This window comes from Prenolepis imparis, unplaced genomic scaffold, assembly GCF_030444845.1.
Source record: "Prenolepis imparis isolate NDT839.2.m4 unplaced genomic scaffold, iyPreImpa1.0 SCAF_11, whole genome shotgun sequence".
Taxonomy (NCBI): domain Eukaryota; kingdom Metazoa; phylum Arthropoda; class Insecta; order Hymenoptera; family Formicidae; genus Prenolepis; species Prenolepis imparis.
In genome coordinates this window covers 12,544,037-12,570,834 of record NW_028141169.1, presented here as the reverse complement: position 1 = coordinate 12,570,834, position 26,798 = coordinate 12,544,037, and the positions used below count along the sequence as shown (strand labels likewise).

At 30.1% G+C, this 26,798-nt stretch overlaps 1 protein-coding gene and 1 long non-coding RNA gene across 2 annotated transcripts in view; one reads left to right on the top strand and one right to left on the bottom strand.

The window, feature by feature from the left end:
- LOC145943072 (uncharacterized) overlaps window positions 1-26,737 on the top strand; it is a 48,649-nt gene extending 21,912 nt beyond the window's left edge. The window contains exon 3 of the long non-coding RNA XR_014426472.1: window positions 26,290-26,737. This is a non-coding gene — a long non-coding RNA (uncharacterized LOC145943072). The remainder of the gene's footprint in view (window positions 1-26,289) is intronic.
- Window positions 269-26,405, bottom strand: LOC145942909 (uncharacterized). The gene is made up of 3 exons (XM_083050078.1): window positions 26,277-26,405; window positions 13,232-14,237; window positions 269-686 (listed from the first exon to the last, which is right to left on the bottom strand). Exons 2-3 carry the CDS (start codon window positions 14,218-14,220, stop codon window positions 269-271), a joined length of 1,407 nt encoding a protein of 468 aa, XP_082906204.1. The 5' UTR covers window positions 14,221-14,237; window positions 26,277-26,405.
- Window positions 26,738-26,798: the final 61 nt, after the last annotated feature.

Genomic DNA, 26,798 nt, shown 5'->3' with positions numbered 1-26,798 from the left:
AGCAGTGGTATCAACGCAGAGTACTGGGCGCCGAGACGGCCGCTGCGCGCCGATTGGTCGGCTGGTCCCGCTGCGCGGTGCCTTCGGGTAGCCGCAGATGACGTAGGCGCCGCATGGATGCGCGCATCCACGAGTTCGCGGTGGCAGCGATAGAGGTGGTGGTGATGGTGCTGACGGTGGTGGTCGTCGTCGTCGTCGTCGTCGCGCCGTAGCGATTTTCGCGATCGACCGCCTCGTTCGTAGCGTTGCAACGCGCGAAGCAGTGGTATCAACGCAGAGTACTATCATTGTCATTGTTATTATTGTTATTATTATTATTGCGACACCTGCGTTGACAGCTGCTGCGACGACCAATGTTGTTGTTGTTATTTTGACGATCGAGGAGAAGCGCGCCACCGGGGGATGACCACCGCGAGCCACCGACTGCTAGGGACTTCCCCGTCGCGGTGACGGACATCGCGGCACTGCGGGTTGCCGCCGTCTCGCGATGCTCGCAGACGCGCCTGCGCCCCGCGCTCTCGGTAGTGGCAAGAGAGGGATTCCCCTTCTCCTCGCCGCCGCCGGTGGCGGCGAGAGGCTCCGCGGCCCGCAGACACTCCACTTCCTCGAGCCAGGACCAATCCACTTCAGAACCTTCGGAGCAGCCGTCCTCGACGCTGGTCGTCGATTCCGCTTCCGGCGACTGTCTGCGAACGCAGAAAAAAAATGCGGGCTTAATCTTGGCCGGGTTTGCATAATGCGGGTCTGCGCTCCAACGACCGTAGAATGTTCACCGGAACGTTGGAGAGAGCGTTTCCTTTTTTTTTTTTTTTTTTTTTTTTTTTATTACAGATATGAATAATGCAAAAATATGCAAATGTGCATTCTGCTTAGCGGCTATAAAAGGAATAATTGAATCGCATTGCTTAACGTCACATGTGTAACATGAGACCAACAAATAAATACAGAGATTTTCGTTTTTATTTCTGATTATTCTTTAATAATAATAATAATAATAATAATAGTTTTCGACTCTAAGTGGCTGGCACAAGTAGCTTCATTCTACCTGCAGAATTTCGTAACTTTATCGCTCACGAATTCTCAGCCTCTTTTTTACGCGAAAGCAACAGGTACCCCTTCTCCAAACTTGAAAAGTTTCCGACAGGGCGTAACGGGTCAACGACCCCGACCTCCGTCGCACTCTCCTGACTTTACGCGTCTCTCTTTTCTCCCAGACCAGATGGAAAGCCGCGATAAATAGTAATAAATAACAGTTAAACGCGCACGTGGAGAGAAAAGACCCCGAAAGGAAGATCATCCGAAAGGGGTAGGAGGAGATCCTCGCTGAACGAGAAAGCCCTTTGTTTTTCTCCGCACGTGCCGCTTCGGGGAAGCCGAAGCTTGCGCGGAAAGCAGGAGGGAAGACAGGAGGGAAGGAGAATGCCACCTCGATGCGGGTTCCACGCTTCGCGCGCACGACCCCCGCGTACCGTGACTTCCGGTGTCCGGAGAGCAGCCGGCGGCACCCAGGACGTCGCGGGCCAGAAAGCATTTCCACGTGATCCCCGTGGGTGCCGCGCCATCCCACATCCGTCCCCCGATCACACACGCATACACAAACGACGTGTGTTTTCTTGACACCAATTGATTCCTTTCATTACTTTGTACATAAAAGTATCGAGGTAAGGTCATCGGAAAATAGATATTTTACGAAATATTTTATACAGGGTGTCTACTCAAATTTTGTAAAAAAATTCTCTGATCTTACCGTATTTTCGTTTAAAATTTCAGGTAAAATAAGAAAACTTGTAGATGCAGCTTTTTAAAAGTTTCTTTTTTGTATACGGTTTTTTTTTAAATGTTTTTTATTCATATGTTTGGAAAGTTATCAAGAGAAAAGTTTTTCTAGCATTTAATATTGAGTTATTAATTGTAAAATTAATTTAGACAATAACAAATCTAAAATATATGCAAGAATATAAAATAAAAATAGAAAACAAAAAATAATTTATTATAAACGTCTTGAGGAATATTAATTTATTTAAATTAATTATTTATTAAATTATTTGTTTGTTTGTTTATTAAATTATTATTTATTTAAATGTTTATTAAATAAATCAGGAGTACTAATTTATTTAAATATTATCTATTAAAAAAATGAAACAATTTTTTTATGAAACTTGTATAAGATTTTGATACTGAAATAAATTGTCAATAAAAAATTACATAAAATTTTAATAAAAACTTAAATATTGCAAAGATATGTTAGACATATGTTTCTTAAGTACCAAATAAGAGTAAAATTATCAAAACGGCAATTTTTTTTTTTTAGTTCCCTGAATCCCAATCAAATTCCATGAGAATTCCCTGGTTTTTCAAGGTAAAACAAAATTCCCTGAGAATATCAGGTTTTCAAGATTTTTCCCGGGAGTTATACACTTTGTTATAATTTGAAATTAATTAGGTGTAAATTAATATTAAGATACAAAATATCTCTAACTATTTACTTTTTGGTCATCCTATCCTTGAAACTTTTATGCGAAATATTACGAGAAATCAATTTATAAAAATAAATTAGAATGATTTCATTTAAAAAATTGATCTTTAAATGACATTAAAAAATGACCTTAGTTAAAATATACAGTTGAAAAATTTGTATTAAATTTAACAGATATCACATGTCGTAAAGGTCCACAGAAATGTTTGTGTTAATTTAACATAGTGTGTTCATTTAACATAACATTGTGTTAATTTAACACAATACAGATATGTTAAATAGTGACACGAATACTGTGTTGATATTTTAACACGAAAAAAATGCAAATTTCAAGTAATTTGAAATAAATTTTGTAAAATTTTAAAATTAACATAGTTTTAATGTAAAAATTAATTTTTTTAAATGTTAATTTTACATTTAAAATATTTAACAGAAAAAATTTTACGGGGACCTTTTTTGTTAATTATAATGAAACATTCTGTATAAATAAAAAATAGAATATACGAGGGGATTTTCTTAATCTATAGCGCGACAAATATTCTGTATGCAAATATTTCGCATTTTTCTCTTGTTTTTTGCGACCTCTTGTATTAATTAAATCATTGTATTAATGTATTAATTAAATACACTGATTAATAAAAAATTATTCGAAAAAAACATATATGTTCACAAACAAAATCTTGAGGGTAAAAAAAGAGACTCGCGATAAATATAGAAATTATGGAGAACGAAATTATGAGAGAAAAAGATGCTTTATATAAAAATAAATATATGTACATTATCAGTGTTATTAATATTAGTATCGATAAATCTGTGAACTTCAAAACTTAAAAAAAATTTGTAAATACCGAAAAAGTTAATTTTTATCGATTGAAATAATATCAAATGCTTGCATAATTTATATAGTATAAAAAAATCAACCATTCGATTATATTCTCAAGTTATATATGTAAATATATGTTCTTTCTTTCTTGATATTTAAATTCGAAATAATTTATTATATAGTATTTAGTATAAATTATACATATATTACTATATAACATAAATACTAATATAAACAGCAGAATACTGTCATTCTATTTGATTGGGAAAATAGCACACATGTTGCATGTGTATGTGTATGTGAGGGCATGAGCTGTTCACTTTTGTCGTATCCGCCCGCATGGCTTCTACCTTGGCGAGATGGCTGAATACCGCGTGATTACGGAATCGTAGAAAGATAATTGCAGGAATGTTGCGGGTGGAAAGAAGCTCGGTAATTCTTCTCGTGCCTCGGAATACATAGTACGTGATTCGCGGGTGTGCGAGAATTGAATACGAAGAGAAGATATATTGCGAAAGAAATACAGACATCGGATAACACAAAATATACATTTATATGATTATATATTTTATATATATATGATAATATATATATATATATATATATATATATATATATATAATATTATGATATATATAAAATAATATATTTTTAATTAATTCGTATTTATTCAAAAAGAATTTCAGAGATATGGATTCTTCACAGGGTTCGACTAAGTGGGCCCAACCCAATAAAACCCGGTGGGTTTTATTGGGTTAAACCCACTTTAAAAAACTTACTTAAAAACCCATTTATAAAACCTATCCAAAAATGCTAAAAATTTAATAATATTATAAATGAAATCTATACAGTGTATAGACTATAGACTATAGACTATGTATTATATACGTCTATTACATTAATAAATACAAAAAATTAAATAAAAATTAATTTATAATAAGGAATTGTGCCAATTAAATAGCCAATTTTCTTAATCATTAGCGAATTATAAAAAATAAAATTTAAAAAATTTAAAAACCCAACAAAATCCCAAAAAACTCAATAAAACCCAAAAAAACTCAATAAACCCCAAAAAACCCGGTTTAAAAAAAAACCCACTGGGCTGGGCTTTTTAAAAAAAACCCGGGTTTTTTCAAACCCTGATTCTTCAACATAATACAGTTTGTATATAAAAAGAGCCGCGTATTTCACAACTGGTATGAGATCATTAAGCTGAGATTGTAATAGAATGTCTCTTTGTACAGTTTTTATGTCAATCTTTTGTGCGTCTATATATAAGAGAGAGGTAAAAATCTTGGAATACTGCTTTTTGTAAGGACTGGCTGATTTATGTGTTCAGAATTTAACCTCTTCATTTGAATGAGAAAGATATTTGAGGGTGTCCATTGTGTGAACCAGTACTACTGTGTATGTCTACTTTAGAAGATCTTTTATCTTTCCTATATCTCATCCTTACTTTCAACCTGGTCGCGTTCTTATGACGCTACGCAGAAGGCACGTAATGATTCAGAACGTTGGAAAGTAATGTGTGTATATAGGGTGTACCATAAATGTGGGCCGCTACTTCAGTAGCGCATTCTACTCATCAAAATGAGCAAAAAAGTTTATATAAACATATATATATGTCCAAAAACGCATCGTTTTCACGTAACAGTCATGTTTGGGTTGAAACTAAATAAAGTAATTACAAAGAGCATATTATTTTATTTCCAACGATACAAAACGATGGAAAATTATTCTCATATTTCGAAATAATTCGTTCTCATGCAAAATGGACAAATCGTTTTCCAAAAATTGTTGGAAAAAAGATTTAAATAATTTTTGGAAATATGAACTGTTTTGTTCATGATAAATAAAATACACTCCTGAAGTAGCAGCCCACATTTATACATTTAATTTTTATTACATATGTGTATGTAATTATTTTATATTTTATACCCCCAGATAAGAAAGCATGCAGGAAAATTTTAGGATTGTTTTAATTTTAAAATGTAATGTATAATATATTGTGTTATTTTAAATTTAAATTTCAAACTTCTAAATTTAATTATTGTAATATGTAACAATATCTTTATAAAATCGACATCTAAAATAAATGCTAACATAACTGTAGTATTAGTAAGAATCATCTGAGCACAATTATTGCTGAATACATTTTAAAAATTAATTTTGTAATTATTATGAAAACCATTATTATTATTCAAACATTCTTAAATATAAAATTTCATAAAGAACTTTTAGATAGAATGCATTAAACATACAATCTAACTTATAATTACAAAATTCTCATTTTATAGTAAAAGATATAGGTATGTTTTGCCAAATCATCGTAACACAATTACTGCAAAAGTGTCCTATATGGGTAAATTATTTTTTTTGTATAGTAGACTTTAATATCCAGATAGAACACTTTTACAATAATTGAGTTAAGGTGATTCTGCAAAACGCACAATTTGCTGAAATAGAATTTTATAATTATAAATTATGTTACATGTTTCATACATAAGATTCAAAAATGTTTGAATAATAATTATGCAATTTTATACTGTAATGGTTTTTATAATAATTACAAAATTAGTTTCTGAAATACTGAAATGTATTCAGCAATAATTTTGCTAGAATAATTTGCGCTAATACTATAATTATAGTAACATTTATTTAAGGCATCAATTTTATAAAAATTACTACATGTTATAATAATTAAATTTAAAATCAATGACTTCAAAATTTAAATTTAAAATTGTAACACATTGAACATTAAATTTTAAAATTAAAATAATGCTAAAATATTTCTGCATGCTTTCCTATCTAGATATAACGATAAATCGCTTTCTGTCACGCGTTAAAGATGCTTAAAAATTTCTATGATAGTAATATTACATTAACATTGCTTAAAAAATTGCAGTAAAAAATTAGACTGAAATTAATTACAAATAAGAATAATACACGTAAAATAAATCAATTTTATCGATATTTTTAGACACACAAAGTCTCTCTATGCCCCCTCCCACCCCCTACTTACGTAACTTAATTGCGTTATGAGAGTTGGTCGATTTCGCGATTTAAATTTTCAATTTCTCCAAACACACCAGGTAACTCTAGGTTTGGAAACTCAAATCGCGGACGAGCAGCGAAGCATTGAGGAAATATTTCGTCACAGAGCGACTCGCGCATAAAACCTAAGCCGCGACGCGGCTTTCCGGATGTGTAATGCGACCGAGAACGGCGTGGCTCTCACCTTTATTGTGCGCGAGTCGCGCGTGGGAAGTGTTTTCGCCGATATAACGACTGAAATTTGTTCAAATCCCGACGCGCATCTCGCCGGAGAACAGAAAGCAAGAAAGAGAGAGGAGGAGGAAAGGAGACCATTCGTGCACTCGACGACCCGATTACTTTTGCAACGCGATTGCAGCGGTTCGCGTATATCAATTCGCAGAGCCTATGACTTTCTAAACACAGCCCGTGCCCTTTCTCAGCCGTATTGATAATAATATCACAGCTATATCGATCTTCCGACGATCGAAAAATTTCTTCTTTCAATTATTGTATTTTTCAATATTTTTTGGGTACAAAAATCACGATAATTTTGATTGTAATTAAGGCATTTTACGAATAACAGAATAAAAAGGCAAACTTCAAATTTTTATAATACTATTACTTTAACATTAATAGCATTCAGTAAATATAAAAAAATTAAGCTGTATTATGTAAGTTTCCTAAATAAGACCGATAGCAAAAGTTTATAATTTTTTTTATTTATACTTATTTTTAAATTGCGAAAGAGAGGAAAATACTTAACATTTTTAGAGTGACATACTCAATTATCTTGAATAATATTTAAAATATTTAGAATATTATATAAATTATAAATATAATTATAAATTTATTATTTAATTTATTATTATAAATTTATTAAATTTATATAAATATTATATAAATTTAAAATATTATAAAATATATATATTAAGATATTTAAAATATATAAAATATATTTATATATTAAGATATATAAAAATATATAAAATATATTTAAATTAATTTTGATTGTAATTAAGGCATTTTACGAATAACAGAATAAAAAGGGAAAATTCAAATTTTTATAATACTATTATTTTAACATTAATAGCACTCAGTAAATATTAAAAAATTAAGCTGTATTATGTAAGTTTCCTAAATAAAACCGATAGCAAAAGTTTATAATTTCTTTTTATTTATACTTATTTTTAAATTGCGAAAGAGAGGAAAATACTTAATATTTTTAGAGTGACATACTCAATTATCTTGAATAATATTTAAAATATTTAGAATATTATATAAATTATAAATATAATTATAAATTTATTATTTAATTTATTATTATAAATTTATTAAATTTATATAAATATTATATAAATTTAAAATATTATAAAATATATACATTAAGATATTTAAAATATATAAAATATATTTATATATTAAGATATATAAAAATATATAAAATATATTTAAATTAATTTTGATTGTAATTAAGGCATTTTACGAATAACAGAATAAAAAGGGAAAATTCAAATTTTTATAATACTATTATTTTAACATTAATAGCACTCAGTAAATATTAAAAAATTAAGCTGTATTATGTAAGTTTCCTAAATAAAACCGATAGCAAAAGTTTATAATTTCTTTTTATTTATACTTATTTTTAAATTGCGAAAGAGAGGAAAATACTTAATATTTTTAGAGTGACATACTCAATTATCTTGAATAATATTTAAAATATTTAGAATATTATATAAATTATAAATATAATTATAAATTTATTATTTAATTTATTATTATAAATTTATTAAATTTATATAAATATTATATAAATTTAAAATATTATAAAATCTATATATTAAGATATTTAAAATATATAAAATATATTTATATATTAAGATATATAAAAATATATAAAATATATTTAAAATACATAATCTTTTTGGAAAAGTGATGCGGGGTTAATTCAATCTTATCCTAATTTTATATAAATAATCTACTACTGTTTGAATTAAAAAGATTCTTTTAAATCGAATCTCCTTTTTTTCCTCTCGCTGTTATTTTATATATAAATTTCAACCTGATTGAATCTATTCTATCCTCATTGAGCTTACTTCGAAAGAAAGATTTATCTCGATAAAGAAAATCTTTTCTACAAACGAGTGAGTCTTCAATTGTCATACTCTTGCGCTTCTCTCAGAAGAAAACAAACCTGTATTTCATTTCCACGTGTTTTACTTTTATATTTCATTATACAGGATGTAACAAAAATGTGGACTGCTACTTCAGGAAACATATTCTACTCATGGAAATAAGCAAGAAAGTTTATATAAACATATGTCAAAAAATGATTCTTTAATTGATTCCTTCGTCCTGTCAAATGTTTGACAGATGCTGCTTATGGACAATTTGTCTATTTTGCTTGAGAATGAATTATTTTGAGGTATGAGAATTATTTTTCATCGTTCTATATTGTTAGAAATAAAATAATATTTCATAAATATCTACGATTCGATCCAAACATGACTGTAACATGAAAAACAACACATTTTTCGACATATGTTTATATGTTTCAAACGGTGAAAAATAATTCTCTATATTTCAAAATAATTCGTTCTCAAGAAAATTCGGCAAATCGTTTTCCAAAAATTATCCGTAAGCAGCATCTGTCCTGTTTGACAGGACAAAGGAGCCAATTAAAGACTCATTTTTTGTGATGTATGTTTTTTATATGAATTTTTTTGTTCATAAAATGAGAATTTTGTAATTATAAGTTAGATTGTATGTTTAATGCATTCTATCTAAAAGTTCTTTATGAAATTTTATATTTAAGAATGTTTGAATAATAATAATGGTTTTCATAATAATTACAAAATTAATTTTTAAAATGTATTCAGCAATAATTGTGCTCAGATGATTCTTACTAATACTACAGTTATGTTAGGATTTATTTTAGGTGTCGATTTTATAAAGATATTGTTACATATTACAATAATTAAATTTAGAAGTTTGAAATTTAAATTTAAAATAACACAATATATTATACATTACATTTTAAAATTAAAACAATCCTAAAATTTTCCTGCATGCTTTCTTATCTAGGGGTATAAAATATAAAATAATTACATACACATATGTAATAAAAATTAAATGTATAAATGTGGGCTGCTACTTCAGGAGTGTATTTTATTTATCATGAACAAAACAGTTCATATTTCCAAAAATTGTTTAAATCTTTTTTCCAACAATTTTTGGAAAACGATTTGTCCATTTTGCTTGAGAACGAATTATTTCGAAATATGAGAATAATTTTCCATCGTTTTGTATCGTTGGAAATAAAATAATATGCTCTTTGTAATTGTTTTATTTAGTTTCAACCCAAACATGACTGTTACGTGAAAACGACGCGTTTTTGGACATATATATATGTTTATATAAACTTTTTTGCTCATTTTGATGAGTAGAATCCGCTCCTAAAATAGCGGTCCACATTTCTGTTACACCTGTATATCTCTCGGTCCTTTATCCGCGCTTTTATTCACCTTGTCTCGCAACTTAGCAATGCTGCATTACGGCGCTTCGCTCAGATACGGTTGCTCACGGATTAATCCGAAGATGAGTGACTCTCTCTAAATGCACCCAAGACGAGATCAACGACGAAATATACAGATGTATTATAGTCGTTGTATTCCGACGAACGACGAGGTTACGCATCGCGCGATTGTGTGTGTGTGTGTGTGTGTGTTTGCGCGCAAACGCTATTGTTATTAATTATTTCCCCTGCGCGCAGAGAACAAAAGCGACGGTTCGCTATTGTTGCAAGACCGCGGATACGAGGGTGAATTGCTTCTGGAACGCTGCATTAATGCATGTAAACGGAAGAATCGCGGAAAATACTGTGCTATGTATGCTACTAGATGGAAATTAATAAACTAACCGATTGCATTTGTCCGCGATTACCCCGAGAACAAATAGATAATAATAATAATGGCTTTTAACGCCTAATGAAATATTGATATTTTATTCTTACATTTTATTATAAAAAGGAAATAGCAAAAATCTTACATTCTATAAAAAAATATATACATATATTTTTTTTAATACTATATATATTTCTTAATATTATATAATATTATATATATTATATTATATTATATTATATATATTATATTATATAATATATAATATTTCAAATAAATTATTTTTAATAGAAATATAAAATACAAAAAAAAATATAGTTATTTTATATCAAAATTAATTATTTTATAACAATTTCATAATATAAAAAAATATATTTTTAAATATATATTTCAAATAAGTTATTTTTTATAGAAATATAAGAAAATGATAGATTGATAAAAATACACAAAAAAATAGTTATTTTATATCAAAAATCTCACACTATAAAAAATATATATTTAAATAAAAATATAAATTTTAATATATATATTTCAAATAAATTACTTTTGATAAAAATATGAAATACAAAAAAATCATTATCTTAAAAAAATAGTTATTTTATAGCAAAAATCTCACACTTTAAGAAAAATATATTTCTTAATATATACTTCAAATAAATTACTTTTGACAGAAATTCGAAATACAAAAAAAAAATAGTTGTTTTATGTCGACAGGTTAATTGTCCCTTTGTATAATATATTATTGTATTGCGGCAACACGTAACCATAGGGGGACCAGAATTTTCCGCTTTCACGTGTCGCGCGCGTAATGTTCTATTCTTCTTCCGAAGCGGAGCTTTAATTCATTCGCGTGTCTGAGCGCTTACGTTTATAGTTTATATGAATGCTCGCCTCGCGATACCGTTGCGCGAATCATCGTGAAAATCTGTTTACTCTATATGTCTGCGATGTCGTTTTATACTTTTACAACTTACGACCGTCATAATTTTTTTTTTTTTTTTCGAGTCAAGAATCTTTATATGTCTATATCTTTACCGAATGTTCGCACTCTGCTAGAAAGTCTTACTATTACTAGAGAGAGCGAATTTCTTTGATATATTAACTTTCGATGTTCTTAATTAAAGGAAATATTTACGATAATTGCGACTTCGACATTCTAAGATCGCCATAATTTATATCATTGTCATATCGTAATTATATAATTATGAAACGACCTCATTTTTAGATACATATAAGGTGTCTCGTTTTAATTTATATAGTCAAATATGGCTGTAATGAGAAAAGATTTCAAATATTTCAAAATTACAAGTTTTTGAAGGGGAAAAAGTTGATAATCTTGAATTTTAATTAAATTTTTCAAGGTTATTATAATATAGTCGAATATTTGACCTTCAAATAACCTTGAAAAATTTCATTAAAATTCAAGATTATCAACTTTTTTTTAATTATATCAATTATAATTATAATTAATACATCAATTATAATTAAAATGGGACATCCTGTATATTTGGTCTTTAATCGAAAATTTTAACAAACTTTTATGCCAGAAATAGAGGGGAAATGAATATTTAGTGAAACGAATAGAGATCTTCAATGAATATTCCGAGTTCGGTTTAAGAGCAACCACTCGAAAGCAACGACTCTACTCTCTAATATCCTCGAGAGCTTGCACTTATGCTAATAACTTGAAAGGCAGGGCAAATGCGATGCATTTCGCGGTTGTCAAAGAGGATCTGCATTTTCATTGTCAGCTCGTTATATGCACTTGGATCGACAAGGAGATTTTGTGTCGTCGCTAAGGCGACGTGTTACGCTCGTCGAGCGAGTCTGAATCGAAACAGTTTGCACGCTCGTTAAGTCGGGCCTATGTAAATACTTCCGGCACGAAAGTGCGCTTTTTCTTGCCGACGCATTCGAGTCTATTATTCTGCGAATTCTTACATCCAAGTCGGACATAGCGGCTATACGATACTTGTTCGCCGTGAGAAACCTTCGCGGAGTCAGGATGATTATTTTGCGCAAATAAGGAAGAGACGGAAACTCTTGCAAAAATATTGCAGTCTTCGACAGGAAGTCGGGAAACTCGGCAATTCGAATGTATTTGTTATTTTTTCATTGAAAAATTAAATAATCAGAAAAATGTCGAATTTTCTAAAGTTAATTTTATCGCGCGAAAAATAATTCCTTCATTTTCCAATCGTCGGAGTATTGCGAATTTTTCTATGGATAACTCTCGAGTTTTCAATATTAAACAACAACAAAAATTTTATAAAGTATAAATGTTATACAGAGTCTCATTTTAATTAATATAGTTGAATATTGCTAAAACTGTGACTGTAACGAGAAAATATTTTATTTCACAAATGTTAAGAAATTTTAAAGGGAAAAAGTTGATAAAAACTAGAATAACTTTCAAATGATCTTGAATTTCAACTAAGATCATTTGAAAAATTATTCTAATTTCTTTTTAAATAAAATTATCCTAATTTTGTATATAAATATTTCTTGCAATATTTGGCATAAAAAGTTATAAGTATAGGATGACCAAAAAATAAATAGTTTAAGAGATATTTTGTATTTTAATGTGACACATAATTTTATATAAACTATAAAATATCTGGTGAAATAGTCATTTTTCGATGATTTTACCTCAATACTTATGCACAAAATAATGAGAGGAATTGTTTTTAAGAAAAAAATATGTAGCTAGTTGCAAATTACATATGACCTTGAAAAATGACCTTAGTTAAAATTTAAGATCATCAACTTTTTCCCCCTTCGAGTCCTTTTAATTTTTGTACGAAATATTTTTTCGTCACATCCCCATAGTTTCAGCAATATTCGACTATATAAATTAAAATCGGACATCCTGTATAATTTTCACAAAAAATCGTAGCACAATTTCCTTCTTCTCCACCAAAGCAAAACTCAAATATGATCGAAAAAAGTTCCTATATGGAAAAAAGTATAGAAATCCGATAGAAAAGATTCTCTTACCTCGTGAGAAAGCTGGACAATCCGCTGTGGACGTCGGAGGTCGACGGTGAACATCGATATTGACGATCAAGACTGGTGGATCTATCGATACCGGGGAGTCCATCGATGAGGGATGACGCATCGTTCAACCTCGTCCCTTCCGTCCACGATTTACGATGGGGCTCTCGAAAGAAGCGCTTCTTGCTCCCGCGCTCGAACGCGACGTCCTCCTGACCTCGTCTCTTCAGGATTCTCGCGTGCGGCTCCGCGTGATCGACGGATCTGTCCTCGGCCGGATCGTCCTCGCGAGAAGGATCCTTCCTCGAATTCGGCGAGGACTCGAAGGCCGGATTGTCCAGCTGGGCGTGGCACTCGTTCGGCGTGACGACGTTCATCCTCTCCTCCGCGTCACTTCCGCCGGTCGTTTCCTCGCTCGAGGTCCTGAACGATGACTCGAAGGGGCAATTGACCGTGTCCTCCTTCTCGGTCAGGAGACGCATGGAGGATCGCGAGCGATTCGCGCCGACGTTCTCGTTCTTCGGGTTCGTTTCCGCCCGGTCTTCATCATCGTGCTCGGCGAGGAAATCGAAGGCGTTATTTATCTCCCGCGTCTCATATGTCTCGTCCTCACGGGCCAAGGTCGTCCCATGGTCCACCGTGTCCTGCTGGCTCTCCTCGTCGATGACGCCCGAGCGAGTTCTGTGTATCACCGGCTCGAGATTCTTAGTGATGTCGCGAATCCGCTTTATCGTGTCGGACGAGACCACGTCGATCCTCTTGCGAATCGGCACCACCTGATCGTGACCCAAGGTCACCAGAATGTCACCCTTGTCGCTGCTGTCCGGCACTTGCTCCTGCCGCCTGGTGAGGAAGAGCTTCCGTTCCAGCTTCGGGGGACACACGTCGAGCAGGTGCTCCTGTTCCTCGGGTGTCGCATCCTCCACTGCGACACGTGGCACGCATGCATCACTTCCGAGATCGATCAGATCGCCGTCCTCGTTAGACGCCATCTTGTGACGATTTATATCTGCAACAATAAAATAAGCGCTTCTGTTAATTATGATATCAAACGATAAGTTACATAGCGTGCACAAGAGGTCAGAAATATCTTCCTGTCCTTAAAAAAAGAATATAAGTAATAGGGGATAAACATAAATATATAATATATAATTTGTATATAAAATAATATAAAGTAAATATAAAATAAAAAATAATTTAAAAAATTACGATTTTATGACAGTTCTAAATAAAAAAAAATAATCATATTTAAATGTCTAAATGTTTAAATAAAAAATATTTTAGATAAAAAAATACTCATTTAAATGTCTCAAATATTTTCCATACGTTTTATATATATATATCTATTATAAATCACATCTTTTTTCTTGTCTTCTCTCTCTTCGTATATTTAAAAAAATATATAATAATATAATTTTTTATCAGATACATATTATTTTTATACGTGAAAATATTTGCAATGTAAATTTAGTATTTAAAAAGAATATGTCGTTGTGTCGTTGAGTCACGCGAAATTTTTATGACAGTTCTTAGATAAAAAATATTTATATAAATGTCTTAAATATCTTCCATTCATTTTATGCATATTAAAAATCACATTCCTGCCTTCGCCTTCCTTATTAAAAAAAAAAAAAATATATATATATATATAAAATATAATTTATCAGATACCATGTAAAAATATTTGCAATGTAAATTAAATTTAATACTTGAGAAGAATATGCACGTGTCGTTTAATCACGCAAATTTTTTATAACAGTTCTAGATAAAAAATTATTCATTTAATGTTATTATTTCCATTTTATCCATATTTATTAAAAATTACATCCTCTTTTCCTGCCCTCCTCCTCTATATTTATTATTCTCTATATTATTAAAAAAAACATATATACATATAATAATACGTAATTTGTTACCGGATACATATTATATTATATTATTTATATGGGAAAAAACGTTTACAATGTAAATTTAATACTTGAGAAAGAAGAATATGCGCACACGTGTCATAGAATCACGCGATATTTATGTTGATCACCGTTGTAAATTTAAACCGGTGATTACATCTCGAGAGATTCATCTAAAATGATTAGCAGGACAAAGTGTGCCGGCAATTTTTCATTGTAACCTTATGAACCTGTCCTAGATTCGCCCGATTCGTGCAAGAAATCTCTGATCGGAGAGAGGAGGTTCTCACCATCTCGTAGAAACATCTCGTTCGAATCCTATAATCCCGTCAATTTCTCTCTTTGAGAAGAGAGTGTTTTTTTCCTTCTAATATCTGATAACTCACCGTTTCGAATATATCGGAGAAGGTCGCGCAAAAATACACCAAATATCGCCATATCGCTGAGACAATGTGTAATATCGTTTATAAATCCGATCCGTATCGCGAACGACTGAAACGCGATCGGAGAGGAAGAGGATGCGTCGTCGATGCGTTCATAATTGTCAGGGACGATTAACGACGAAATACTAATTGCGAAGCGAGTGATTTGCGTCGATGCGTTTAGCGACAAACAGTGATGACGATGATAATTCTTTTTTCTTTATTACACCCTCGCGATGCAAGATAAAAATATCCGAGGGGTGTCTCACTGTCGCAATACATGTACATTTTTTCTGGAATTATGCATTGATTTACAAGCATAAAACAATAATAACCCAGACAAGATTAAAACGTCTTGAAAATAATGTTGTTATGACGGTTTTTTAATATATATTTTATTAAATATAATTTATGGAAATCATTAATATTTGATATTTAATTTGTTCAGATCTAATCTAATTTTATTTGTATTTTGTGCGTGTTCAAGTTTATATAAAAGACATTTTTATTAAAAATGGTTTTTTAAGTTGATTTTTAAAATTTCTGAATTTTTTAACCACAAAGTTTAAAATAAGACATTTTTTTAAATTTATAATTGGGAATGCGTAACTTTTTGTTATATCTTAGTTATAATATAATATTTTAATTTAGGTGTTCCAACTAAATATTTGCAATATTAATTTTAATAATAAAATATTAATTTTATTATTAATTTTAATGTTAAATGTAAAAATTTTTATATTACATTAATGTTTTTATTACATTAATGTTTAATGTAAAAATATTAATTTTAAATTTTTTGCATAATACATTGGTACTATATAATTTACAATAATATCTCATTTTATATTTGTTAACATTTCTTTTTATACTCATTCTAATTACATTTTTCTTACTAAATTAGACGGTACTAATATTTAAATATTGTATTTTATTTAAAAAAAAAAAATTAATATAATTAGATGCATTCCGTCGCATTACTTACAATTAGTTAGAGTTATACGGCACATTACATAAAATTACTTTTCTCGGTTACATGTATTGCGAATTATCGAGAATTCGAAGTAATTCGCAATACATGTACAAATTTTTGATGAGTGAGACACGTTTGAATCAAATATTAGACACTTCTTTATTCGTGAATTTTCGCAGATAGGTATGAAACTGTTTATTTATATAGACTTTTAACTTCAGATAAGATATAATAACATACAGATAAGAATCTACTTGAAATTTAAATTTCTACTTGAAGAATAATATTTATTATCATCTGTTTGCATTTTTGAAATTTAGTTTGATAAAAAAACATTTATTTGCCACAGTCTATAATTTAACGACTATCCGTCTTTCTTCTTTTATCAGACAAAACTTCTTTAAATATTGTATTTTATTAAAAAAAAAAGAATTAATATAATTACATGGAATTACTTAAAATTCTCAATAATTCGCAATACATGTATAAATTTTTTATGAGTGAGACACCCTTCGAAAATATCCTTCGATTTTTTTTCCGCAAAATTTATGACAATAATAGACTTCTCCTAGAAATAAATTTCGATTAAATATCCTTCCTTTAATGCAGCCGGTCCAGCAAATTCCTGTACAATATTGAACAAAGTAAAACATTTTCCAGGTAAAAACGGTACTGAAAATGTCCCCTGCCTCTCTAATTATTATCCATCCACGCGCCGCTAATTAGCGATTCCGAAATATACGGCGAAATTAATTAGCGTGGCTAATTGTTTCGATGCTGGAAAGTGGACAAATGGGAGCGTAAATTCTATAAATAAATAATCCGACACAGGCCGGAGAGCTCGTGGAATTTTCGCGGAGCGATATGATGGATCCGTATGGCCGGCTCCATTTAGCTCCGTCGACTCGCGCGCTGATTAATTACCGCTGACGCGCTATATAACACACGGACGATATGTGGGAGCTCGTTATTTGTCTGTGTGATGCGCGCACACGAATTTAACCGGCGTGTTTAAACGCTCGGTTAGACCCGGTTCTCACGATCCGGCCAGAGAGCAAACAAATGATGTAATTGCATACAATTACTCGGCCGCCGGCGCTTTCTCTCTCTCTTTATATATATATATATCATTTCGATAACGTTAAATAAAATTGACAGTATTGCCATCGCGTTCTCCGCAAGATACTTCAAAATAACATCAATATTCTGGACTAATATGATATGACATATATATGTATGTTTACGCGCGTTGAGTATTGATTCGCGTCGATGACGAATTTCGAGGTCTTGTACCTTCAGTTTTAAGTATACAAGATATATATTTTTATAAATAAATCGCTGAATAAATTTAATGATAATAATAAAGTAAATTTAGAAAATAAAAATAGATTGAGGAAAGATTAATTTAATAAAAAAACATTCCATTTCTTTTACAAACCGCTTTTTACAAATGGATTGTTTGACTAATTTAAAGATTTTTTTTCTAATAAAAAGAAGAAAGGAAAGACGGATAATCAAGTTATAGGAAAATTAATGTTTCAAAAAGGCAAACAAACAATAACAAATATTCTTCTTCAAGCAGAAATTTAAATTTCACGTAGACTCTTATCTCTATGAAATTACAAAAGTTTTTTTTTCTGACAAAAAAAAAAAAGAAAGACGGATAGTCGTTAAATTATAGACTGTGGCAAATAAATGTTTTTTTATCAAACTAAATTTCAAAAATGCAAACAGATGATAATAAATATTATTCTTCAAGTAGAAATTTAAATTTCAAATATATATTATATTCATAGATTTTTATCTTTATAAGATTAAAAGTTCTTTTTCTGACAAAAAGAAAAAAAGGAAAGACAGATAGTCTTATTCAAATTATAGGCTACGGACAAGAAATGATTCTTTACCAAACTAAATTTCAAAAGTGCAAGACAATAATAAATATAATTATTCTTCAAGTAGAAATTTTAATTTTGAGTAGACTCTTATCTGTATGAAATTGAAAGGCTATCATTTTCTGAATTATAAATGAACACTTTCATGCCTATCTGCGAAAATTCACGAATAAAGAAATGTCTAATATTTTATTCAAACGAGGGGTGTCTCACTTATCAAAAATTTGTACATGTATTGCGAATTACCGAGAAAAGTAATTTTATGCGTCGTATAATTCTAAGTAATGCGACAGAATGCGTGTAATTATGTTAATTCTTTTTTTTTTATAAAATACAATATTTAAATATTACTTTAAATAGCGAAAGGTCTCGGGTTCGATTCCCGATTCAGCGACTTTCGGATCTATATTTTTCTCGCCTATAATTTTATAGGGGGGTTAGAGGGGAGTCGGGAAATAAATCTCGAATTGAGATTATTCCCAAATAAAGTCTTATAATATAAGAATTAGTCTTAGTCAGTGTTGGTCAATAAAATCTTAAACCTTGTTTAAATATTACTGTTTAATTTAGTAAGAAAAAAATGTAATTAGAATGATTATAAAAAGAAATGTTAAGAAAAATAAATTTGTGAGATACCTATTATTGTATAAATCATATAGTATCAATACATTATGCGAAAAATTTTTAATTAATACTTTTTTTTTAATTAATATTGCAAATATTTAGTTGGAACACCTAAATTAAAATATTATATTATAATAAAGATATAACAAAAAATTACGTGTTCCCAATTATAAGTTTTAAAAAATGTCTTGTTTTAAACTTCGTGATTAAAAAATTCAGAAATTTTTAAAAATCAACTTAAAAAACCATTTTTAATAAAAATTTCTTTTATATAAACTTGAACACACACAAAATACAAGTAAAATTAGATTAGATCTGAACAAATTAAATATCAAATATTTATGATTTCGTAAATTTTATAATATTTAGTAAAATAAATATTTAAAAAACGTTATAACATCATTTTTACCTTTTAAGACGTTTTAATTTTGTCTGGGTTATTATTGTTTTATGCTTGTAAATCAATGCAAAGTAATGCATAATTCCAGAAAAAATGTACATGTATTACGACAGTGAGGCATCCCTCGGATTCAAAGTAATAGAAAGAATACTTTTTGAGACTCTGACTCGAAACTGATTGTGAGTGAGAAAAAACACTATATATATACATATGTAAAAGTACCAATTATATCGAATTTATATATATAATATAAATTATATAAAGTCGGAGCAATTAACACTTTTCACACGTTTGAACAATACTTTCTCTCGCCCGACGATATCCAATTACTGCAACGCATCCCCTTCGTTTACGCGATTCTTCTGATTCATCATCGCCGCGGTGATCAATGAAGGGAGACCGCACGCGTTCATTGAACTTTTAATCGCGCTACGCGGGAGAGCAAGACAGGTCATACACGCCCGACACGCTCAGTGACAGCGACTTGTATAGGGTGTGTCAGGAATTATTTCGCGCGCATTTTCTCCCGATTCGAGCAGATATCATCAGTCGTAATTTGATGTCGACAAGATAAAAAAAGGAATCTAAAAAAATGAAGAAATAAAAACGAAAAAAAAGTTTTTTTATACTACGGTCACGCGATATTCACTTGAGGGAACTTACGACTGGCGCTCCAAATGATTCGATAATTTTTGTTGTATAAATTATTATTGTATATATTAACTATATTAATATATATTAATATAATTAATGTATATATATTAAGGCTCCTGGGTGCTCACCGCGGCCATATTGGAATCGTGACGTCAGAGGCGAGAAATAACACGTTGAGATTTCTTAGATGCCATTTCTAAATAAAAACATATTTGCATAAAATAATACTTAAGATCTCTTTAATACACTTCTAAAAAACGCCGAAAACTATTCTTTTCCCTTGACAGTCAATCAACAACCGTAAAATGATCGAAATATCAAACTTTGACATGCGGAATGACTGCGCATGTGCAAAGACCAGACGGACTGGGCCTCATAATATTACATTTTACAGCCTGTTGATTGATTATAAAGGGAAAAGAATAGTTTTCGGCGTTTTTTAGAAGTGTATTAAAGAGATCTTAAGTGTTATTTTATGCAAATATATGTTTTTATTTAGAAATGGCATCTAAAAATTTTTAGCGTGTGTTTTCTCGCCTCTGACGTCACGATTCCGACATGGTCGGCAAGATACCAGGAGCCTTAATTATTATTTATAAATTATTTATAAATTATTATATATATATATATATATTAATATAATTATTAATGTATATGTATATATTTATTATTTATAAATTATTATAATTATTATATATAGTTACATATATTATTATTATATAAATAATTAATTTTTATTAATATGAGAATTATAATATATATTAATTATTATTGTATATTTGATCGAGAAGTTGTATTTCGTCGCTCTAGTATCTACTTTAGAGAAAGTAGACGGATACTTTGACATCGGGACCACCCAGTATATCGTTTTAGTGCACGCCCGAGAATCGCGCTCCCACGTCTTAAGAATGCACTTACTTACGTCGCGTCGAGTCGCTTCCTAGTGTGCCTTTTCCGCATTTTTCCGCATTTTCGTGCACGTTGGATATTTCATTACGTGCCTCGCTGCTTCAATTTCAAGAATACATAATTTTGCACACATGCACACTTGATGCAAAAAAGTGACAAAGATTGCTCATTTTGTAATTTTAATCCGAAAATTATATAAATAATTATATAAGCTTGATCGCATTTGAGACTCTAATATACGTTTTACAATCGACTGAATGTAAAAATATACCGATAAACAGACGCGCAATAATACCAGAACAGGAAAGCAAAAAAAAAAAAAAAAGAGTATCCGAAGATAATATACGCGCAGTTGCAGTTTGCTGATGCGAATGCAAAACTGCTGAGTATCTCTTTGTTCGAAAAATACGAGGTCTCATACATCGATGCGCCGTAATTACAACGTCGTAACTAATTAGCGTGACGAACGACGCGGTGCCTTGCGGGTAATTTTTAAACGGCTTTACGAGACGATGACCGTTCGAGAGTTAAATAGTGCAGCTGTGTGCCTCGGCTATTCAAGGGAGACGTTCTTTTCTTTCGTTTCTCTTGAGAAACGGCCATACAATGAGGTCGTCTTTTAACGAATTGTCTTTCGACGGTGAAAAAAATAATCAGCTGCAGAAACAGGCGATACAATGCACTTTATAAAGATGCAAAGTGCGTTGCATCTTTTCATACAGCTCACAAAGGAACCTCGCGAACCCGAAAATTCTGATTTTGATGAAACTTTACACAGATATAATAGGAATAAATAGATGTATTTAGAAACGTTCAATTGTTGCCTAAAAACAACTCTAAAAAAAGAAAATTATATTTTTTTTATCCATTATATTTGTCCATTTTATTCTATTTTTGAAAAAGAATTTTCGTGCGTCTTTACAAAGTATTAAGCTGATTCTTTATTATATAAAAATAAGAGAGATATGTAAGGGGAATAAATAGATGTATTTATAAAGATAAATTTTTAATTGTTGCCTAAAAACGACTCTAAAGGGTGGAACCCCTTATGTAAAATGGCTTTTTGCTTTTATCGAAAAGTATTCGAGATATCAAAAAATATTTTATACAAAAGTTTCATAGTAAAAATATCTCTATTTAACCACATTAATAAAATTTTTTTAAAATAATTTTTGGAAAAAAATTTTTTTTAATCTTAGAATCCTATTTAATAAATATTTAATAAATCTATTTAATAAATGACAAATATATCTCTATTTAATAAATAATAAAAATATTTCTATTTAATCACATTAATTTTAATCACATTAATAAAATTTTACAAAATAATTTTTGAAAATTTTGTTAATCTTTGGAAAAAATTATTTTTTCAAAATTTTATTAACATGGTTAAATAGAGATGTTCTGACTATAAAACTTTTATACACTGGGAGAATTTTCTCTTAGAATTTACTCTGAAAATCATGGTAATCGTGGAACAATATGGTAGATGGAACAATATGGTAGATGGAAAGAATTTTATGAATTTCTCTGATTAATATTTATGACAATCAAAATAATAATATGTATCACAATAAAATATAAAACATGTTTGATTAATTTTACTAAACTGCATAATAAAATTAATCAAACATATTTCATATTTTATTGTAATGCATATTATTATTTTTATTGTGTGTGATAAATATTAATCAGAGAAATTCATAAAATTCTTTCCATACCATATTGTCCCACGATTACCATGATTTTCAGGGTAAATTCTAAGAGAAAATTCTCTCTGTGTATAAAACATTTTTTGATATCTCAAGTACTTTTCGAGATACATCCAGAAAAGCAAAAAGCAGCTGAGAAATGGTTTCATTCCTTAGAATCGTTTTTTGTGTCAACAACTGAAAATTTATAAATTCATCTATTTATCCTCTTTACATGTGTATAAAGATTCATCAAAATCAAAATTTTCAGGTTGGTAAAGTTCTCTTGTCAGATACATTTAAAATATACTGCAATATTTATATCCTGCTTCTATTAAATCGCAAAAAAAGAACGCATTCTCTCATAATAAAAACTTCTCTTTATTAAAAAGTTAAATCGCCACCATTTTTCAAAAAGTACCGAAGAGAAGAATCTCCCATATCGCCCTGCACATTTAAAATTAAACAAATAATAGTTTTATCACAATTTCCTCTCTTTATCTCCTTCCTATAATCCTGATTCATTAAAATTGTTTCATTTTTAATAAGAAACGTAATTACATCCCGAGTTTAGATTCAACTTTCGGATCGAATCATCATGGGAAAAGATAAGTTGAAAAATATCCAGAATCTACTATATATTCGCAATTAATTTATTATCATTAATTTATTTATTATTTATTTTAATTTATTTATATAATTTATTTAATTATTGTATTATTTATCTAATTATTATATTATATTTATGTTTTAAAATATCAAAAACGATCAGTTCGACAAAGATTTTTGCGCGATGAATCCCGAATCCCGAATCGCGAAAAGAGACGCAAAAGGAGGCGTAGCCGATCGACAAACAAATTCACGATCGCGAAACAGTAGTTTCAATAATGACCGCGGAACTTTTGTCCGCTGCAACCTCCGTGTTCCCGGAGCAAATATTTAGTTTCGGTACATTGAGCAAATAGCGCACACGCAGCTGGATCACGGTCGTAAACGCGAAACATGTGCGGCAGTTAATAATAAGTAATAAACAAAGTGCATATCACCTGCTAAATTCCTAACTTTACGTACATTCGCTGCCTTTCGCGAGTAATTTTAATAATTAGTTGTTGTGCGCGGAACGCACAATTAAAAAGAAACAACACAAAAATATATATGCAAAATAAAATACGTGATATGCAGTCTACGAATAATGGTAGAACAAAATTAATCAACTTTCTGTTTATCTCTTCTCCGAAGAATCTAATCTATATCCATGTGAATATAATCAATGCAACAGTGAATGTTTTTTTTTTACTAGATATACAATCAAATCCGATCAAATCGATTAAAAAAGTAATCAATAAGAATAAATTTGTAATTTTCAATTTACTTTCATACATAATAAACAATCAGCTTAATATACTTTGCAAAGATACCAGGAAAATTATTTTTGAGAAATAAATGGATAAAAAATTTAATTATATAATATATATAACATATTGTCTCTAAATATAAATATTGCTGTATTTAGAAACAGCGTATGTAGAAATAGAAATTAATATCTAAGAGAAAAAAATATATTTTTGTATTTTATCCATTTTATTTTTTAAAAAGAATTTTTCTTGTGTCTTTGCAAAGTATTAAGCTGATTCTTTATTATATAAAAATAAATTAAAACTTATAAATAGTTATATATAATCTAGTTATATATAATCTAGATATATATAATAATAATAATATATAATAGTTATATATAATCTAGTTGTATATAATCTAGATATATATAATAATAATAATATATAATAGTTATGTATAGATCTAGAATAGTTATGATTATAATCTCTAAGATATATATTATAGTTTTAGATATAATCTGTAGATAAGATAAAAGAAAAGTAAATAAAATATCGATCACACAAAGAACTTCTCTAAAGATGTCGTTTGGCATTCAATTGTTGGAGCTCCGGGATCGATGCGGGCTCGAAGGCCAACCACTTCTGAGCACCTTTTGCTGGCGCAACTAGTTGTTAAAATTGTAGTTAAACGCGAAGTACTAAGTCTGTAAAAGGAAATTCTTCTCTTCGCGCGCGTAAATAATGTACTATTTTTTCAAAAAAAAAAAAAAAAACGTATCAACAGTTTACAGCTTCTACGACTCGTAAAAGTCACTTAAAATGTGACATTTCTATCGTGAACAATTGCAAGGACTCTGTACTATTTTTAAATTAAAAGGAATTTTATCGATTGAATTTATTAGATTGAATCGGACACTATATATAATATCGAGCAAAGAGTATAAGCGAAAATGTTTAAAGAATAAAAAAAAGGAAGCTCTTTTCAATTTATTATTATTAACTGCTTTAAATTGTTTTTTACGCTGAGACGAGAATCGAAACAATTTTCTATCGTTAGATCAAGGTCCATTTAATCCTATTTTTAATTATTCAACTGGTTTATTTCGCGAAAAACAGCATTAAATCTACCGATCTGGATTTTCAGTTCCGATGCTAATTTTTACATCTGAAGTCCGATACGCGCATTTACGGAAAGAAAGGAATTTTTTTTTTTTTTATTTCCTTCCCGTCGAGTTCTACAATTACTTTGACCGTGATCCGATTGCGATTGGCGAGTGTTGATCTCTCGTTCTTTCACGTATTATATACACACACTATATAGAGGGAGTACATAAACTATGAAATATCTCGTAAAATATTTATTTTTCCACAATCTTACCTCAATACTTTTATACAAAATAATTTATACAAAATAATGAGAGAAATCAATTCGTGTAAAAAAAATACATAGTTGTTTTTGAGAAAAAATATATATAGTTACAAATTATATACTTTATTAAAAACAATTATATATTTTCTTTATATCAATTTATTCCTCCCATTATTTTGTTCATAAAAGTATTGAGGTAAGATAATCGAAAAATAAATATTTCACGAGATATTTCATAATTTATTATCAAATTAAAGTATAAAATCTTTCCTAATCTATTCATTTTTTTACTATCCTACCTTTATATGTATATTTAAGAATGGATTTATATCTTAAAAAAATTAGAATGATTCCATTTTATATGAAAAAGCTAGATTGACTTTTAAATAATCTTACCTAAGGACAATAATTCTAACAATAAAACACGATATTATGTTCCCTTCGAAACTCTACAACTTTTATCTAATATATTTTCTTCTAAAATCACATGTGATTTCTGTGAAATATTTGTTTGCTAAGATTAAAATAAATCACACTATATATTCATTCTGAAGAATATATCTTTTATCTTTCTACTCTATCTTTCACGAAATAACTTAGCTTAATTAGTCTCTTTTTTATCAAATAACAACAAGTTTGGAAAACATACGTACATGTCATAATCGCTCTGTATATGTATATATATTTTATATTTTATCATATTTATTATATTTATATTTTATTATATTTATTATATTTATATTGTATTATGTAAATATATATTTCGTAAAAGAGAAATAGAGTAGAAAAACACACATATATATATGTTTATTATTCTTTCTTATCAAATAACAAAAGCATATATAATATTGCCTATTTATATACACGTACCTTTTTCACGTAGAAACGCCGAAGAAGCGCGTCGAGCTTCCTGAGCAGGATGAAATCCTCGTATTAATTGGTCGTCCTGGAGGATGAAGCGGAGCAGGACCGATCGGGCCAGCACGTATTCGTGAAGAGCAGCAACAGCAATAATGTCATCGTCCGTCTCCCTCGTCGAATCGAGCACGCGCACAATATAATTCGTTTAAATCACGGTCGTTCCACTCGCGTGCGACCTTGTTCGAGAGTCGTGTGTAAAAAAAACGGAGCAAAGTGTATGCAATTCCCTGTATCCATGTCACACACGCGCTCGCGCGCGTCTGCATATGTGTGCACCTTTTCTGTCTCTATCCTGCACCTTCCTGTTCTTGTTCCCGAACTCTCCAGCCGAGAGGAGACGATATCTTCTTCTTCTTCTCCCTCTTCCTCCCCACGAGATCTCGTTCTCGAGAACTTCAGGTTGATCGACGCGGCCTCTCTCTCCCGGAGCGGAATCTCCAATATTCTTCCTTCGCGTTCTTCCTCTTGTCC

Bases quoted from the DNA above. Each gene is read 5' to 3' on its own strand.
- LOC145942909 (XM_083050078.1), bottom strand. From the start codon at position 14,220: ATGGCGTCTAACGAGGACGGCGATCTGATCGATCTCGGAAGTGATGCA. The intron at 687-13,231 runs GTAAGAGAATCT...CTGCGTTCGCAG, and splicing joins TTGTCCAGCTTTCTCACGAG to ACAGTCGCCGGAAGCGGAAT.